Source organism: Gallus gallus, chromosome 2, assembly GCF_016699485.2.
Source record: "Gallus gallus isolate bGalGal1 chromosome 2, bGalGal1.mat.broiler.GRCg7b, whole genome shotgun sequence".
Classification (NCBI taxonomy): Eukaryota; Metazoa; Chordata; class Aves; order Galliformes; family Phasianidae; genus Gallus; species Gallus gallus.
In genome coordinates, this window is record NC_052533.1 from 129,439,210 (window position 1) to 129,459,740 (window position 20,531).

Here is a 20,531-nt window from a genome sequence, read left to right on the forward strand (position 1 = left end):
ATTCTATAATATGTTCAGACAAACACATACCATTCAACTTGTAGATCAAATAGATGTGAGGTGTGTTTCTCTAGGAGACACTCAGTTAAACCAGGTTGCCCATTTTCAGTTTTAGTTTGGCAAGTCTGTTGTTCATCTGCTTCATTTGAAATAACTGACGAGATATGGAGTTATTTTTATTTTCAGATGTGCACACAAGTTTTCTTTGAAAAGGATTCATAACAAAGTGCATTATAATCACTGCTTTCTTCATTAATTAATCGTGAAGAGATCCACATTCAGCCCAAGCAATTTAAAAAGTCCAATTCCAAAATTGTTTTCCACAAATTTCCCTGTTATAATTAACATAAAATAAACCTATTAATTAAGTCGGTCCAATAGGTAGTAGAGATTTATATCACAAATGAGTTAATAGGATAATTTTGGGCAAAGTGATCTTCAGGAGACTCAGTCATTATAATTGCAAACCTGTAGTGTTTCTCTTTGATGTGAATTGACGTGCATTGGCTAGAAGCATTGTTCCCATGGAAATATTATTTCCTGCATCACAGCTGTCCCCATAATTCTGTTTTTGTTAAATTTCTTCAGGAAATTAATGAAATGAAAATATCTTCGAATGAAGAAGGAGCTCTATTAGGAATGGCATTAAAATTCCTATCCTGCTTGTAAAAATCTGTGAAAGGAATCTCTAGTGGTTGTCCAAACTTGTAAAAGATGTGTATAAAAGAAAAACTCTATCAGCAATTGAAGAATTGTTAAAATCCATTCCCTACGGCATCACAGTACATGGCCGTGCTCCTCACTTGGCTAAGTGTAGTTTTACATTAGCAGATGCTTTATTTTCTTTAGGCATCATTGCCAGAGAACTAAGGTGAAGGGCAGGGCACTAGTAGTACTGACTTTTCATTGGGAAAAAAAGATACCTGCAAGATCTGCCAGTTGACCTCAGCATAGGTCTGGTTCCCTGATTCATAAACTCCTGGCTGAGCAACAAGATGAAATATTTTCATTTCCAATTCAGCTGTAATGAAGACTGAAAACGCAAGTCCTCAGAAATCCTACTAATGATATCTGCTGCAGTGGATGGTGTTGCTTTGCTGTAGAGTTGAAAAATGCTGTGCTTAATAATATTGCTTTAGTAAAGTGTATTTTTTTTTTAGTAAGTGAAAAACAAAACAAAACAAAAAAATCAAGATTGTGAATAATTTTAGTCTATCAGTCATACACAGGAATGGATAGAATAGCATTTTTAAGTCTAGGAGAGTAAAATGAGATGGTGGCAAAAGATGCCTAATAGGACGTGATCAGTATTTTATGACTGTGGTGCCTGAAGAGAAGATTTTTCTTAGAGGTTGTATAAAAATCAAGTCAGAAACCTGTTAACTGGACAGCATCTACATGAGACATTTGTCTGCTTCCAAATTGAAAATACTCTTTCTCTTTGTTTTGGGTTTGGGTCTGTTGGCTATTCGTATATCTTTTTTTATGGAGAAGGCCTGTATATTTTCCTAGTTCAGCTTTTTTTCCTAGTTCCAGTCATTGCTGCCTGCTGGATTGCTTAGTATACAGAACGTATGGGCAGTGCTGCACTATTCAACAATAGTGGATGCCTGGAAAAGTCTTATCAAGGTTCTTTAAGCTCTGGGACTTTGCAATTGTTTGTTTGTTTGTTTTACAGCAGTAACGTGGGAGAGTCACTGTGTTCAGTTTAGGATCCTGTTGTACTCGAAATCTCCCATCTTAACTGAAACCACATAAACTGTTGCCTTTCTTCTTGATCAGGTATCAAAGAAATGTGTTTTCTGAAGCAGAAGATACCAAGACTGAACCAAAGATCTTGTGAAACCTGTTTCCCTACCTCCCTTCTCTGAAAATTTCCTAGGGCAGCACTCCCTTCTGGCTGAGTCTACTCCAAAGAGATAGCTTTCCAAGCAGCAGGTCATAAGCATTATCTTTTGGGATAGTTTCTCTGCTGATGTTTTTTAATCTTTCATTGCTTCATCACAGATAACTGCAAAATGGGGACAGGTGTATCTGATTACCTGCTGTTGTAGGAGTCTGGAAAACCTTTATAGCAAATCTGATTCCAGAGAAGCTTGCACTCCCCATTTTGAAAACAAGTGGATTTTTGACAAAGGTATCTCAAAGATTCTTGCCTTCAAGAAATCAAAAACCAGAATGCTGCATTTTCGAGAAGACTTTGTACAAATAGCAGCTTCATGCTGGCTTAATGTTTTTGTTTTTTTCAAAAGCATTCAGGAAAAGTGTACGGACTTGAATTTAAGAACATCCTGAGATTTGTTATATAGTCAAGTGCCAGTAAACTAGACAGGGCCGAGCATAGTCTTAAGCACTGTTCCATGGTCACATATACTGTGTAAACTGCATTGTCTTTTACACGGCTTTGTGCCAGACAGACCAATGATGTGCCTCCAACGCAGTGCAGGCACAACTCAAGAGACAACATGGGTCAAAAGCTGTTTCCTCCAGGAAAGCATGCAAGTTAGCTGTGTATATGCAGGCTTTGAAGGTCAGAGAACCCACTTCACCCACATCCTACTTGTGGACATTTTTCTCTGTTCAGTGGAAAATTGAAGCATCTGAAACAAGTTTCTAGCTTACCCACACAAAGACCTGTCAGTGGTTCTGTCTTCAAGTGGCTCCCTGAATTTAAGGCAGTGCAGGAAACAGTGTTCCCATGCAGCTCTGCTGCTGCAGTGCTCTGATTGTCTGTTAGGTCCCCACAAGCCAAAGGCAGTGGCCTGGCTGTCACCTTCTCCCTGGTTGCTTTTGACCAGGGGCTGCCTGCAGCTGGAGTGGTGTGATCAGGTGATTCTTGTTTGGATTCTCCCAAGGGTGATTACTGCACCATCATGCACATGGCTGGCCTAACACAGTTAGTTTGTTTATATAATTCTGTGGGTTTATTTTTTTCCCCATGTGGCTTGCATATTCTTGTTGTAGAGGATTTTCTTAAGTTGAATACCTTATCAGGCATCTTGAAAACTGTATTTTTAGTGCACTTCTATTCCTTGTCTCATATCCTCTCATAAATATAAGATGTTGTTGAATATATCTAACTGAATGCATGTGTCCGTTTGTGTATATGTACATGAAAAGAAAACTTCATAGATAAGTCATTTCTGTCTCCTGTTAAGATAAAAGTTTATAGGAGTTATTAACTAAGACATCTCTTTGACAGTCCTGTTACTTCAGAGTGGAACATGACCTGACATACAACACCCTATTCTTTTAGGAAAAAGTCCATTTCTGGCACTGCCAAAAGGCAGCCCAAGTGGGTAACTTCAGTGGTGAGGATACCAAGCATTTACCAATAATCAGCCAGTGAAGGTTTGAATGGCCAAAAAGAGTTCAGAGTACGGATGAAGGAGTAGGCTTGGTCATGAGCACTGCAGATTTACTATGAAATGCAATAAGCTTTTCAGAACTCTCCTAGTACTCACTTCCCAGAGCATTTTTGAGAAAGAAGAACTGAAAAAATAAACAAAGCCCCTGTTGTGCAATATCTTTCTCTGGGAGCTGTTTGCAAGCTAGGAGCATAAAAAAGATGCATCTCCTTCTGCTTTTATGGAGGAAAAAGCTCAGAAAGTTGAATTAGAGCAAGTATTTTTACCATTGTATTTGGAGGGAACGAGTTGAGTTTGGTGAATGAACTTCTGTATTGGCCACTTGTATGAGTATTTGGAACATCCACTCAATTCTAAATTTAAATCTTTTTTCCTTACTTGAATCCTCTTCCCTTTCTCTTTCTTAGCTGGTATAAAGAACCTGGTTAAATGAAGTCCACCTCATTGCTGGCAGGTGTATACAGCAAAACTTGATTTTGTGATATAGAACCCTTAAACAGAAGCCAAAGAGCCTATTTTTATAATGCACAGTGCTTTCATAGCTTATTGCTTAGTGAAATTATAGCAACTTTGTCTGCATGCCAGCCATTTTAAGCACATCAATTTTTTAATATGGGCAATTGTTGCAAACTTTTGCATTTTAATAGAATTGTACATTTTAGGATATGACACATGAAGCACCTCAATATGGTAAATGCATATTAGACACAGGAAATGGGAACTTTCTTCCCACTGTTTTATGAGAAAAAGAATATTTCTGTTATCACTTCTCTGACATAAGACCTGTCTTCAGTGTTAATATCACTTACAAAGCAATGGCATAATTACTATTTTCTGTTAGAAAATACAACAGCAGCTCACTGACTTTGTGCGTAGGGAGGGAACAGCATGAAGCTGTGCCAGGGGAGCTTCATGTCGTGTGTTAGGAAAAGGTTTTCCACTGAGGAGGTGGCTGAGCCCTGGAAAAAGCATCCACAGGGCAGTGGTCATGGCCACAAGCTGCCACAGTTCAAGGAGCGTTTGGACAGCGATCTCACACATGGGATTTGAACTGCGGGTACTCCTTTGTGGAGCCACAAGTTGGGCTCAGTAATCTTTGTGGTCCCTTCCAACTAAGGATATTCAGTGATTCAGTGATTCTTGAAAATTCTATCATTGGAACAGGTTTTTCTTCAGGCAGTAAAAATACTCATCCTATCAATCTGTGCTGTGAGAACAAGCTGGCACATGAAATAAGAGATTCAATACTACTTTCTGTCCCCAGAAGAGCATTGATAAAATCTCTCCCCAGGGATCTGTCTTAGTAACTAAGTAGCTTTAGTTTTCTACTCCTTTGCCAAAAAGAGTTCTGACAGAAAACACTGTGAAATTAATCATGTTTCCTTGGAAAACTTGGGTTAAAAATAGCATTACTGGGTAAGGGTCTTCATTTCTGATTCTTAGAAGAATATGACATAATATAAAGCTGAAGATTCTGGCTCTTCCCAGCACTGTCCTTTCTAGATCTCTCCAATATTTCTTAAATGTGTGATAGCGTTGAAACTGAGAACAAGTTCTTGTGGCATCTCCTTCCTGAGAATGCAAACTCTGAAGGTGTTAATTTGAAAGAAAACACAGCATGTGATGCTATCATTTTACAAATCAGTTATCATAGTGTTAAAAAGCCCCAGGAATGCAGGTCCATTTTTTTTTTCCTTTCCCCTCCTCCCTTTATACTGATGTTCTATCCCTCTTCAAATTTTCCAGTGTGTGTCAATGTTTACTAAGAAGAAAAAGAGTTAAGAAAGGATACAGAATACACATTCAGGCTCCCACTGTGTTCCAGTCTTTTGTTATCTGTCATGTCAAGGTTACTCTCAACTCTGTTTTGTGCCTGTATATCTGTTGAACTGAACTCTCATTCATATTTTTCTTCATAGCTTCCTTAGGAAGCCCACCCACTATTTTTGGACAAGATTACAAAGACACTTCTATAAACTAGCTGTTGTGTTTTCCTCTGTGTTGTGGCTTAACTCAAGGCGTTTTGTGCCTTCATGTAAATGCAGCTGTCAACTAAAGAGCAAAAAGCTTTCTGGGAAACTCTCAAATATCTTAAATAATTGCATCATTGTTCCAAATGTGATGCTTCATCCCACTCCCCCTTAAATCAGTGCGAAGAGATGCAATGATCCCTTTGCTTTTGAGGCCACCGCATTAATTCTGTGGTTAAGCTTTTACAGGGGAGAACTTATTGCCCTCTGTAACTACCTGAAAGGAGATGCTGGCAAGGAGGGAGTCAGCCTCTTCTCCTGGGTAGTAGGGATAGTGTTAGAGGGAATGGCCTCAAGTTGCACTAGGTTGGATATTAGGAAAAACTTCTTCCCTGAAAGTTTGCTCAGGCGCTGGAATGGGCTTCCCAGGGAGGTGGTGGAGTCACTGTCCCTGGAGGACAAGAAATGTGTAGATGTGCTACTAAGGAACATGGTTTAGTGGGGAAATATAGATGGTATGTGGATGATCTTAGAGTGGATGATCTTAGAGGTCTTTTCTACCCTTAGTGATTCTGTGATTCTATAAATCGATCATAGGAGCTAAATAAGCAATATAAATGTATGTTTTTGAAATAGCTTTAGATTGTTATAGGTAAGAGGAAGACTGTGGCTACATCCAGAAAAATCCACTCCAAAGCCATTTGCTGAGAGGCAAAGTTCCAGGAATAGCCTAAGTACATTTTTGAAAATGTATTTAGAAAGCAAAAATAATCTTTGTTAGCATTTATATAGTGGTGTTTTTATACACACACACACACACAAAGAGAACAATTTCCCATTTTCTAAAAATATTCTATTGTGTTTTTTTCCTACAGATTGCCTAACACTGTATCTAGTATAAACTTATTAGTGAGATGCAGTGAACAAAGTGCTAAGTTCCATGCAAGAACTTCACTGAAATAGAAATATTCTCCATATATATTATCAGGCCCACATTTGCTCAAGAGTTTCCTGGTCTGGATATTTGTCAGGGCAAGATTTGGATATGATCATCACTGCAGATTGTCATTTCCATGCAAAAGAAAGCATCTTGTCCCATAACCTGGAGCACTGAGAGGACAGGTTGCCCTGGAGCATGCTCTGGCATGCTGCAGGAAGTAATTCAGATGCAAGCTGCTTATAGCCCGTAGGAACAATCTGTGATTAAGAACAAAATGGGTCTTATAATATTGTGTCCAAATCTTTTATAACGTATGTATATAAAATATGCATTTGCTGCCAGAAAAATCAAAATTAGTTCATCACTGTGTAATTTTATCAAAGTCATAGGATAACTGAACCAAACTGGATTACTGAAAACATCCATGAAATGTCTGCATTAGAAGCGGAAGCTAAGACTTCAGACTTTCATTTAGTTCATTCATGAATCAAGTATCCGCTTCCCTGAGGAATACAGGTTGCGTGTCTGTATGTGAGGAGAGGCAGAGCACTGAGGCGGTCTGCAGAACATAAATTTCCCAAGCAGCATCAGGAGGTCTTTGTCTGGGTCTGGACACACTTCAACCGTCTGTCTGGCAGACTGAAAACTCTTTTTCAGTGTGTACCTTCTGAGCTGCATTGTCCTCACTGGTGAATTTCTGTGCAGTGCTTGTTCAAATAGAGAAATAAAATGTTACAGTAATGTCAGATCAGATAACCCTAGAACTTACAATTAAATAATTATTTGCTGTAAGAGCTAAAAGTTGGGACGTTAGTAAAGAAGTGGAATCAATTCAGGTTTTTGACTGCTTATGTTTTTATACTTCAATTATTTGGTGACAGAGACACTATTAGAGGGACAGCAAATGCCCAATGTCAGTATGCTGCTCTCACCTCAACAGGCAAAAGTACAGGCACGTCACAACTTACTACTGCTGTGGATAAAGCTAAACAAACACACAATAGAGATGTGTAAGGAATGGAATAATCAATTAGAAAAGCATTATATTGAAGCAAGCTTATTTTCACCCAGCCTTTTTTTTAACCATCTTTTCAGGTCACTGTCAAGTGATGCTGGAGGAAAACCATAAGAATAATACAGGAGAGCCAGGTGGTGACTTTTCTGTAGCTTACTGATGGGTCTTGAAGACCCTTTGCTTTTCTTCAACTTTGGGCAACACTTCTGATTCTAGCTAATGACTATTTATCATTATAGAAAATTATAATTGTAGTTGAAGTATGAGCTATAAATGACAGTTTCTATATTTTATTTTCCTTGTGTCTCTTGTTGTGCCCAGGTAATCCCTACTCAAGCCATTTTCAGAAGCTTTTTAGCTGATAAACTAAGCTGATAGATGAACAAATATTCATGATCTGATTTATCAAATGTGGAAAAGCAATGCTCTGAATGTATGAATATATTTCTATTCTTGCATAGTTTTTCAAAAATGTATACGGTGGTATACTGATATATTAATTCTTTGATATGCTTGTTCTGGTAATGTGTTTTAAGAAAATCAGTAAGAATGTGTTATTTAAAACAAAATTTTGGTCAGTCTCAATGTTTGATCAGTCCTGTTTGATTAGAAGACCTTCTGATCTAGCATTAAAGCTGCTTTTTACCTCTAAAAAACCAGCCCCTACCTGTGTGAATTAGCTGCTGTTACCCTCCAGTCTCCCAGAACTTTCCTTCTGAAACCTGTCCTTTTCTGTCTTCCCCTTTTTACTCTTCTGTGTCTGCGCTGTTTATCCATCCACTGGCTGACAGTGTCTTTACATCCAAAATGCAAAGCAGACAGATGGGCGCCTCAGGAAAGAACATGACTAAGAGCACCAGCATCGGTGGGGACATGTACACGCTGGAGAAGAACGACGGTAGCCAGTCGGACACGGCAGTGGGCACCGTTGGTGGGGGCAGCAAGAAGAGACGCTCCAGCATCGGCGCCAAGATGGTGGCCATCGTGGGTCTGTCAAGGAAAAGCCGTAGCACATCACAACTCAGCCAAACTGGTAGGAACTGGCTCTTTTTTTTCCCTCTGGTGTCATCATTTCAATGTGCATAATATGCATTTGTTGCGGTTTATTCATTTGGCTGTCCTGTTGAAGTTGCCTGATCAACAATATTCTAGCGAAAGAAGAAAATGCTCAAGCATTTTTTTTTAACTGCACATTCACTAAACTTGGTTTTTAGCAGAAATCCTTTTCAGGTTGGACTGAGGCTTGTATTTTCTGCTTGCTGGACCCTACTTAACAATTCCTTTGCTTCCCAGGAGCCAACTTGAGATGCTGTTCTTACATTTTTGGGAACTCTGAATGGGAGTTTGTGAAGGGTCGCTGAAATGCAGTTGCAAAATTCCTTCTCTTTTGTAACATACAGAGTCTGTTTATTTCAGCACGTTCTTCTCTCACATTTGAACATGCACTCTTACTTTGAAACAAAATAATTTCCATGAACCAAATGTTATGTTGTATTTTAGTGCATAAGTAGAGTGGTTTTATTATTTTTAATACCTTTCTTTTCACCCTACAGGCATATTCAGTATCAGTAAATATTTTCCTCATTTTTGTTTGTCAGTTAAAATTTAATACTGAAATATTTTATCTAGGGAAGGTGGAGAGTTTTTCTGTCTGATACCTAAAGCATTTAAAATCTTATACAATTTTTTTTATTTCTCCTGTTCCAGGGAAAATCCATATAATGCACTCTGAAAAGCTCTCATTAACAATTAAGGAATCTATATAGGACAAGTGTATTTTATATGGAAAATTATTACTTATATTTGAATACATATACATATTATATGTACATATATAAAAATGCAATTAAGTATGTTATATGTGTGCACATACATATATTTATATATTTCAAGTTATATACATGACTTATATGTTCAATACCTAAGCAAAATATGGGAAGAGTCAGGAAGGAATGAAGAAGCAGAGGGTAAAGAACACACACCTGGAACGCTCTGAAAATCATGCAGACACTGATGAATCCATCAGTAAGCAAGTCTTTGCAGCAGTCTCCTCATTTAACAGCTCACTTGGAGGTTATTGAAGTGGCAGTTTCACATACGTTTCTGTTTTCTCTTAGCTCAAATGAATGGGAAATGTGAAGTAATCTTTACACAGATCTGTTAAATATCTGTGTAAAGACAACCAAAAACAGTAACCACTCACACAGGAATCTATGATTTTGCTCATGTGATAGTACATGAGTATATAACTGTATTAATGTACATGGATATCAAGTCATACACATTGCACTACCTTATTAGTTCTGGTCTGTGTTCATCATTTACTCTAAAAGATACTAAATGAAGGCTCTCAGCTCTCTGTGTGTTGTTCAAATATAAATATCAGCGCTAAAGAGAATCAGTATCACTGTGTGGCTTGCCTAGATTTGTTTTAGATGCCAAGTTGATTTAGTTATTTGGGATAATACTTTTAATCTGAAGTTCCTCTGTTTTATCTAATCAATTTCCCAACAATTGATAGGTACTCAAGCTACGGAAAAATGGCGAAATGTGACTCTTTCAAAACTTCTCAAGGTCTCTTGACCCACTGAGTGTGAGTGGGTATTCTTGTGGGGAAAAACTCGTGACTGCTGAATTGTATGTCAGGGCTGTATGTCTCCTGCAGCAGAAACCCTAGAGCCCGCATGGTTCTGGCTAGCAGCACTTCTCCCTCAGCTGCTCCCTGAGAGATATCTGCATTCAGGCCTGCACTCAGCCTACCAGGGCTCTACAGCCAAAGCAGCTCCTGCTGCTCCTTCTGAAAAGGCCCCTTGTGTGTAGGCTGGGTATAGGCTGCTTTGTACAGCTGTTACTGCACACCAGTTCCTGGGGTGCACCCAGGCTGTCTCTGTCCCAGGACCTGAAGTGGCCTGTCTGGTAGCCATGGGGCTGTATCTCACAGGGGCAGGAACATGCATCGTTGAAATAGTTGGGTCATACAAACATGCTGGTGATACAATAAGTAAGCTGGTGGCCACATGTCAGGAGAACCTCCAACACTGTGTCTACGGTAAGACAACGCAGTGGTCTGTTGTGTAGGTGAGGGGCAGGTCATATCAAGAAGTTTTGTCCTGCATGTCTTCAGCATCCATCAAGAAATCTTAAGGAGAATACTGGGCATGTGTTATACAAGAATGCCAGAGTTTTAAAACTTGCAATTACTGCATGTAATGAATTCATAAATATTGCCTATTTTATCTCATCCTGTTCCTGTTTTCAGATGGTAAGTGCCTGAGCAAGGAGTTGTGTTGGCACAGGCACTAATACAAGGCCTGGTATTGAAATACAGAATGTGCTGTAAACTTCCTGTAAGTAAATTTGCTGGAACTGAGAGGCAGGGGATGCTCCACTTGCAAGGCACTGTTACTGTATACAAACTGGTCAAATTATAAAGGGTTCTTGGGTAGTTTATGAAGATATACTCTTTGATTAGTCAGCTATGCGTCTCCTTACTTAGCATGTCAGTATCATGAAATAACAATACTATTAATAAAGTTGTGATCATACTACAGTAACTTTTCTTATAAGATTTTTTCTCATTGAAGTCAGTAAGTGCCTACTTACTTTCTTTTTTCAATACTTTCTTTTTAGTGTCTTGTTAGGCATAATTGTGTTTCAATGGTTTTCTTCATTCATATTTTATAACTAAAACTATGCCAGAAATTTTTGAAAATGGGTCATTATAGCTGCTGTCATACATGTGAATCAGGCATACAATAAATGCCTTAATGGATCATTTTTTACTGTCATTTTGATTTAATTTTATGTTGTTTCTGTTATATGGCATAGTATAAATTCCTTAAAAGATCAATTTTTACTGTCATTTCAATTTAATTTTATGTTACTTCTGCTATATGGCATAGTACTATATATCGACACACGAAATACATATAACCAAAAGTACTTCTTATTCTAGTCTGTATTTCTAGTGTATTCTGGTAGGAACTCTTTGTCTTTTGAATAAAGGGTATTTTGATCTGTTGTTCTAGGTGGGATGAAAAGGAGTAGCTGTATTAATATTAACAATGATATAATTTATTATCCACCAAAAGCATTTTGATTTCATTCAGTTATGATTAGTGTCTATTTTGTGTTGGAAGACACAATCTGCTCTAAGGAGCAGATTGAATACATCTGAAATATGACAAAAACTTGGATAAGCAGTAGAAGCAATGTTGTATGCTCCTCAGAGATATAATGCAGCCTTAAAATGCCTAGAAAACTGCTAATCGATTAACTCTACTGAACAAGTTCATCAGAGGTAATTTATGAGAGCAGAATAAAAATTTAGGAAGTTGGGCTGACCTGATTTCATTGACACAGACACTAAGAACTGACCGTTTCTATTGATCTTGCCAAGAGAATCCAAGTGTCCAGTACATATGGGTGAGGTGTTCTCAGACCCATCACATGAAAGGATCTTAAAAATGGTGCCCTGTGAATCACTCTCCTTAAGGGAAAAGAAATAACAGAAAAACTGCCGGTGTTAAGACCACTGGAATACAGAACACAATGACTCCAAATAGACAAAACTCATTTTCTGCTTAACGTTTTTGTTTAAGGAAGCATTGCAATTTATTTATTTATTTATTTTCCATTTCATATTAGATCTCCTCGTTAAAATTTGTAGCAGCAGCACTGCTAGTTGTGATATTATTTGACTTAATGAAAGATTTAGGTGTGAGAATATACAGGATCTGTATTTTGTGATTTATTTCAAAGCAATTTAAAAACAAAGCCTGGAAATCTCTGTAATTTATTTTTCCTTGGAATCAAGTTAATCGTTGTGTGACACAAAAGTAATTGTACTTAAGATAAGTTTTACTTAAGACTTTAGTAAAATACAGGATACTATAGAGTAGATTTGACAAGGTGAATGAGACTTGACCTTAGTTCTGATTCCAGTATGTTTTCACTGCTACAAAAAATCACTGAAGGAATAATCCCAACACATGATTCAAGATATCATTCCTAGAAGGCTGGCAGGTTAGGAGGAGTTTATGTTGTGACCTTCAGGTCTTAATTCCACAGGCATTTCTCCTGGTGGAATAGCTGGCTTCCTTTACAAGGTAAATCAAAGACAAAATGCAGATCCCAACCAGCATCTCAGTGCTGTCTGCTCAGCTGCTCACATCTGGAATTCAGTTGTTTCCTGCTAGACAGTCCCAAGAGAACTGATGACCAGGCTTGCATACAGGTGCAAACCTGTAGCCTTCCATTAAATTCAGTTCATGGGTGAAATCTTTGTCCTCTTCAGATTATCCTGTCTTGCTTCTAACTCAAATCTCTGCCAGGCAGATAGGCAGATACCTTATTTAGCTGACATGTATCTCCTGACAAATGTTTTGCCTTCTTTAGTTAGCTAAGGCCCACTGTGCTTATAAACTGCCTGAGCAGTTTGTTTTCAAAAGATTTTTTATCTGGTAGACCACACTGTGACCCATACATTTTAAAACATTTCCTGTGTGCACATTCAGTCACATGTACAGAGTTCTGTACATTCTCAGCATTTGAGAATGCCATGGCATAGATAGGAATGTGACTACAATAGCTGACATCTATTAAAATATGTAATAAAAGAGAACGCATGTAATGTCATGACTTGATACGTAATAGTGCAGTAATGCCTGCAGAGATTTGTGTCCATATGTTTTGAGTGAGATTTTATTTTCTGCGTGTGTCTTAAAATTATGTATTCTGTGTAGTTTATAGAGTATTGAAACTAGGGTCTGAAGTGCTACTTTCATATGTAGAATGTCTTCAGTTTGTTGTGAACCAACCATATATCCCACAAAGTCATTTCCTCAATTACTGGTATGATTGAAAAGAATCTGTTGGGAACATTGGTCTTTTCACATTTCTCAGTTGAAAGTTTGCATTTTTATAAAGAACAGTCTTCTACCACACGTGCAGTACATGTTTTCTATTAAAAAGAAGGTGATTAATAACTTCCAACAGTGGAGACGGAAGGAAAAACTTCATCAATTGGCTTTCATTGTCTAACAATGAAACATTGTCTTTTGTGTGGCGTTTTATTCTCTCTCCTATTCCAGAAGCAGATTAACGTTGTTAACAAATAGCTTTAATACGTAGTATCGTACGTGTATCAGTTTTCCCGATGTATAATCTGATTTTATTTCAAAATAAGCTCATATTACTTTGATAGAAATATCGGATTAGTAGTTGACAAGAGATTAAGGCCAATTTGTTCTACTGATTAGTTGAGACTTGTGACTCTCCTTTACCAAGGAGAAAGAGCCATTATAATGAACGCATTACCAAGAACATTAATCAGCTTTTACTAAATGAACTCTGGAGAGTTAATAGGTAGATAAATAGACACCCGTGAGGTTTCCAATTGACTGTGGTAGAAGTAAAACCAAATTCCCTGTTTGTAGGCATTTGCATGATAAAAAAATGACTTATATTTCTAAAAATAATTTTCTGTGTTGCCAACCCTTTCCTTAAAAAGGCCACTTACTTATATTACCACTTGGTCTCATTAATAAGGGAAAAAAAGCAGCAAGCTCTAAGTGAGATCAGAACATTTAGCTTGACCTTCTACAAGATTTTCACACCTTTCATAATTAGAGGTAAAAATAGAGAGAGAAATGTAGGGTGATCTTTCTTGGTAAGAATACTGCTAAGTTATCTGTTCTTATTCAGAGCAGAATTCTCATAAGATTCCCACTAAAAAAAAAACATATCTCATCAGAAAAAAAAAAAAGATTAAAGCTATTTTATTTCTGTATTCCCAGTAAACAAGATCTGTGCTTTCCATTGTTGCATAAGCAAAACCCATTATGCTCCCTCTTGAATTAATTTAATCTGGAAAACATTTCTATTTTATGCTATAGGAGAGATATTCAACAGAATAATTTAATCTTTCCATAAATTTTTGTTTGAGGAATACTTTTGTAACCTCATAATCCTTTAGGCAACCTATATGTATGAATTTTTTGTTGGATACTCTGTGTAAAAGGGCTCTGCATTCATAGAAACTAGAAGAGAAGAACTTTGTAGGCAATTTTGTACTTCTGTTTGGGCAATTATTCACTTTTCAGCCAGCCTGAAATGTCCAAGATGCTCATGTCCTTGTAGTTCCGTATATCTCTATGGTTTATATTTTAGAGAATAACAGCTATTTCCAGGTAAATTAAAATTTCTAGACTTGCCGATTTTTTTACATAGCCACCTCAATGACTGCACGCTTATATTATTCTAGAAAGATAATACTCATCCACATGTTGCTCTATGAAGCACCTTCATTAAACAGCACTGTGCCCTGGAGGCTGATTTACTGAGATCAGGAAGAACAAAGAGGGCTCTCATACCTTCCTCTAGGACAGGTCTCAGAACCATGATTCCAGCACCAAGAATAAATACATTTATATTTACAGTTTTATTACAGCTGCATCTTTTTAGGTTTAACATTTCATAATAATATAGGATTTTATTTGGTGTACTTGAATGCAAGGAAATACTAAAGGTCCTGTAGCAAGTCATAGCTCAATATTGAATTTATGTGTCTAACAATGCCCATGCAATGAGCAATAACATTAATACTCTTATGATAATGCAAATTTATTTCTAAGGATAGGAGATATTTCCTAAAATAATTACCTCCATATAAAAAAAATCACAAAAATGTCACCGGAGGTAAAGCTGGTATTACAGTCCTGCTTCCCAGACTAATTCTGAACAGTTCTCTGGCTTAACTGATATTGAACTTATGTGGATGCTGCAGTATTAAAAAAGTTTAGTTTTACTGCAGTCTCATATTGCCCATTTCTGCAGGCTGTCATATGCATCTATGGTAAGTAAGACTCAAATCTGTGCTCTCCATTGAGTGAAATGGGAGAAGCAGAAGTTCTAATACTTTGCGGGTGCTGGAAAACATACAGTTCTCATGGGAAATTATTCAGAAATTGAGAATACAGTTGTGTGGACTGGATTCCTTGTGATGATTTCCCTTGTCATGAACTGGTATATGCTTCCTAGGCATCTCCATTTTGCTTGGCTTTTTCTATCACAAATAAAGAGTGATGATGCTGTCACACAAAACTTGTATCAGATAAATTATATTAGCAAGACAGTAATTTAAAATTAGCTAAAAGCACCAATGTTATTTCCCAGCAATCATTGGATAAGGGTGCTGAGCCATCTAATCACCCTAACCACTGGCCTACAGACATGGGTCCCTTATCAGTGCTTTATTTGGCCTTTTTTGGGTGCTAACAAATTCAGTTGTTTGCAAAGTAGCGTGAGTCAGGCCTGTGTCAGATGGCGTATGCCAAGTAGTCACGAAGAAAGCAGGAGGTACATCAGTCTTCAAAAACAGGAGTTGGGCTCTGTACCCAGATCATCCTCCATCATGAGAACACCCTCTTGCTTGCGACACAGAACTTTCTGCTTCTCTAGAGATGTTACAAAGGAAAGTGGTGGCCAGCACTGTATTCCTTAAGCACAATCCTTTAGCTGCAGTATGTAAATCTTAGCAGATCTTATGCAGAACTTGCATTTTCTGAATGCTGCTGTATAGGCTCAGTCCCTGCTGTCTTCATGTTGGCAAGAGTCAGTCAATTCTCAGCATGCATAGAATCAAAATTAGAGGGAAAATTAGAATAGAAAGCTGATTTATTGGAAATCTATGCACAGTGAGGTTCTGAGCAGAATTTTCACATTTATTTCTTTGGAACGAGTTGCCAAATTTTGAACATTTTATACTCTGGAACCCCAATTTTAACCATTTTTTATTCATATCTGAGTCTTGAAGTCTGTATGGAGAAGTGAGACAGTGACCGGGAATGATAAAAGAGGAACAGCGCTGAGAAGTTCCCTGAGGACTAGCAGAAGTCAATGGAGAGCCAGCATACAAGCCTAAACTTACATAGTCCCTACGCTATGCTTTAGTAACACATCAAAAACAGGATTTTTTGAAATTATTTTTTCTGACTTTCTGGGTGTGCATCCTGCTTTTTAACTGTCTTGCTGGACAACACCAGGTAAAAGGAATTCTTTTTCAATTTGAAGAAATTGAAGTAAAACAAAAAGCACATGCTTATACTGACCAGTTACTGAACGCTTTGACAATGAGTAGTGAGAGTTTTGAAGTCATCACAAGTGCATCTAAATTTAGTGGAAACTTGAGAATCTACTTCAGGAAGGACAATGCTGAACTGTATTTTTTTGCCATAGGTTTTTACTTTCTATTAGGATACAATTGAGGAATTTCTTAAAGATTTTTCTTTAATGTCAGTACGGATTCTAGTAGTGCATTTTGATTACTGCTTTAAAAAGTGATAGAATTTGCTCTAATCCTGTTAAGGCTCAAATTCAGTTAAAACAGTCTCTTCCTTCTCAAGGGTATGTATGCTAAGTATTCTAGAAAGTAAAAAAAATCATTGTTGAGCACATGGTACAGGAGGAATAAAACATGCACGTTGTTCTCAAACAGTTCTCACTGGAAAATGTTTAGGAAAAGCTGAATGGTTTCTTAAAAAAAAGGCAAAAATATTCTGTTCCTTGTCAACTAAGTAATTTTTTATTTCAGTAGATTTTTCTGATGTATTTGCACACAATGTACATAACCTTTGGGTTAGTTGGTTCAGCTTACAATCTCTGTATACCTTAAATTACAAGACCAAAACTTAAGCTCCCATCCTGCCGATGCAAGTTCAGTTTTTGTATGGATAAATGTAATGTGGAGGAAGAAAAATGTTTAGGCAGGGTTTTTAAGATTACCCTGTTTTAAAAATGTTCCAATTTTCTTTTTGAGGTTGAATATTAGTTACAAATGTTGGAAATAAACAAATGAGTACATGTGCTTGCTATTAAGCACATGAGGATTTTCACTGAAAGTAGTGGCACATTTGAAGGATGCTGACCCTCACAGCGGGAGGAAAGACTGTTGTGAATCCACTCCTGACACAGAAACAATCCAGTTTTCTGCCTCAGATCTCTTTGTTTAGTAGAACCTCTAGAAGATGAGATCTGGAGGAGCCCTTCAGCCATCTTGCTGCAAAATACCCTCTTACAGCAGTTACTAAACTTTGAGTTTTAATATCTCCATCTTGTTAAAGTCACGTTTTCATCAGTAAGGGGACAGGAATAGCAGGAAGTGTAGAAAATCACTTGCAATTAAATGGGTAGAATACATAGTATTCCGGAGAGTTAGATTTTGCCAGGCAACAGGAATGGTTCTCTGAGCTGTTCCATCAGTTACTCATCAGCTGAGGACTTTGCTGCTGTAGGAGTTACCTTTAAAGGCAGCACTTCTCAGCTAGCTCACTAGCTGGACTCATCGTAATCAATTAATGTACTGAAAGAAACCAGGTGCCAGCAGCAGCTCCACATTAGAGGTCAAGCAGCGTGAAAATGAACACATCAGTCAGTTCAGCAGCTTCCTGACAGAAACGTCTGTAAGTGCTCAGAAGTCATTTGCTTGCATGCCTTTTACTCTTCCATTTAAGCAACTGCTTCCAAGCAGCTTGTTGGCAGATTATAGGAATTGTTGAACAGAACCCCACTGGGAAAAGGATTCTTTGCAGTTTTGAAATGAGTTTTCTCAGATGGCCCAAGTTGGCGCCTGGCTTTTGCCACCATGCTTGTCTCTCAGTGGGGAAATGAATTTAAACATGGGACAGTTCTATCCATGTAGCATATTCTCGGCTTTCCTGGACTGAGAAAGAAACTTGCTGTCATTTGATTTTACCTCAGTGCCAACCTGTACTTATGTGGGGTTTGGAGATATGCGGTACATATGGAAAGGAATCTGCAGGTCTCCCACTGGAGACACCTCTTATGTCTTACGGTCACTTAAAGGTACGAAAAAAGATCATCCCTGGTCCTGAGAAGGATCTGACTGATGGCCACATGGCAAACATATCTTAAGCTTTCTTCATAGCGGGATCTCCTCATCCTTAAAATCTATTGGACTCCTCCCATGCCCATGCTGCCTTCTGAGCAGCGCACTTCTGGAGAAAGGTCAGCTAGCTTGAGTCAAATCACAGAGAGACAGCTGGCTAAGAAGTAATCAGGGTGGTTACGGGTGAGTGTCCTGCCCCTTTAGTCTTCACTGCTATAAATGTAGCTAAAGAAAATTGGATTCATGCAGTCATCCCTTTATGAATGTGTCTATAGAGGATTTATTAGCCTGTGCCTACCCTCCGTAACACCTTGTAGTTTCATAACGCCTCGGATAATTTCATCTACGTTTGAATGAACAGACCACAGAGATAATTAAATCAGGCGGATAAGGCAGATGGCAGAGGAACGTGCTTGTAATACTTCCATGTAAATTTTACTGCGTCCTCTATCTCCATGTTAGTTACTCTAAGCTTTATAGTTTTGTATTCCATAATTGCTTTTCTTTCCTTATCTACAGAGATGTAGTCAGGACACAACCAACTGAAATCACAGTCAGTGATCACACAGGTAAAACGTTTGAAAGTCCTTGAACTTAGTTTCCATTTGCTCTTAGGCTTGTCTCCAAAAATTCTGATTTCATCAGAAAATACTTTGTAGGGAAGTCTTTAGCCAGTTTGGGTTAACTGTCATTCTTACCTGTAACAGAATTAACTGCATTTTCCAGTTCCACCTTCAGCCCACTTCTTCCTGTCTTTTCGTCACCTCTCACCATGAGCTGTGGCACTTCTGTCCAGTCTCTAAAGAGAAGTGAATACATTTCACTGCTTTTTTGTCTTCAGCAAAGAGCGAGTTTGGATCTCACTGAAAGTAAGTAGACCTGACAAGAAAGCAGATGAGAAAGCAAACATTAAAATGATTAACTCCTGGCAGTGTTGAAGATTCTAGAGAAAGGACTTGAGAATTAAAAATATTAAGAAACTGTTCTATCAATTCTCATGAAAACTGAGACCTATAAGCCATTGACCTTAACACAGTATGAAAGGAAGGTACTAATAGCATTGAGCGTTATCAATATCAAAGGAAGTTACCAGGGTTTATGTTACTGGTAAAAACGTATAGCTCCAGGATGAAGGGCTCCACATCTGTGGCTGGGAGCAGACAGCCTGCTGAGAAGATTTTCATCAAAGATGAACCACAGAGTGAAAGCAGAAGTGATTGGTGAGGATGAACTATAGCAGGAGGCAGAAAGGCAGGCTTTAATGTGACTGAAGGAGTCAAGAGGTGAAGGAAGTGGAGTATGGAGAAATTCAACAATTATACCAGTGAAAGAAGAAGTAAGGAGAGGACTGTGTCACTGTGTGTCCGGCTGTTGGTAGGGTGTGGGAATCAGAAAGGAGGGAATTAGAGGGAAAACAGCAGCTGGGGAATAATATGGTTAGGGAGAAAAGCCTTTGTGAGTGAGAACTGTGTGGGACTGCTTAGAGTGGCTGGGAAAATCCTGATATAGCAGAGTATGTGAGGAGCTCCAATAGAAACACCTTTTTGTCTGGTGTACAGCTTTCTTCTCTCCCTCCTTCTAATTGATTTTCTGTTACTGTTTGAGCTCAGTAATTATTTATTGTTAATGCATCACCTGTTGTTTTGTGTTGGTCTGTTTTGTTTTGTTTTTTAATATAAAACAGCTATTGAAGTGTAGTTTCTAAAAACTACTGATGAATGATGGCAGAAATTGAAAACCATTGCTTTGTTGGGACAGGAAATCAGTTTCACAGACCCACCCTCCATGCAGTAAACAACAGTGACAAAAAGGAAGCTGTGTTAAAAATTCTGTTTGTTTGGAATCAAAAGTTTGTCTGAATTTTTATCTGTTCAGATACAAGCTGCCTTTTAAGGTGCCTTTTTGCCATTTAATTTTGTACTGTAAATTACGGAGGGAAAACAGGCAACTCTTTCAAACAGATTTAGCAGCCCCAAAGAAAGCAAGCCTGATGTAAATATGCATATAAATTTGAGGTGTACATATTTCTGATATATATATATATGTATATAGTATACACATACAGGTATACATATTACATATGTATATATATTGTTATTTTTCTCTTAAATTGTTCTGCAGATACCAGAGGTGTTGGAGCCTGCACCTCTCCTCTCAATGGTGCAATACTCTTTTACTCAGCATACTGCAGTTCTTGATGAAATCTCCTAAGGAGCTCTCTTATCTCTTTCACACTCCTCCTGCTAACTGGGACACAAACTGTGTGAATGGTGATTGGCACAGTCCAGCCCAAGCTTGGGCTTCTGAGTGGGAGCTCTGATTTGAAGCTCTT

General features: G+C 38.0%; 1 protein-coding gene and 1 long non-coding RNA gene across 50 annotated transcripts in view; one reads left to right on the forward strand and one right to left on the reverse strand.

Annotated features, from left to right (window-relative positions):
* Positions 1–20,531, forward strand: part of RIMS2 (regulating synaptic membrane exocytosis 2) — a 445,399-nt gene that overhangs the window by 386,181 nt on the left and 38,687 nt on the right. For 32 of the 49 annotated variants that reach the window (XM_040696415.2, XM_046937976.1, XM_046937978.1 and 29 more), the window contains one exon: positions 8,085–8,326. The exons of 15 other annotated variants lie outside the window; for them this stretch is intronic. In XM_040696415.2, the coding sequence (XP_040552349.1) occupies positions 8,085–8,326 (242 nt within the window). The remainder of the gene's footprint in view (positions 1–8,084; positions 8,327–20,531) is intronic. 2 more of the 49 variants (XM_040696396.2, XM_040696397.2) reach the window with 2 other exon arrangements.
* Positions 8,320–20,531, reverse strand: part of LOC121110137 — a 30,368-nt gene continuing 18,156 nt past the window's right edge. The window contains exon 3 of the long non-coding RNA XR_005857882.2: positions 8,320–19,078. This is a non-coding gene — a long non-coding RNA (uncharacterized LOC121110137). The remainder of the gene's footprint in view (positions 19,079–20,531) is intronic.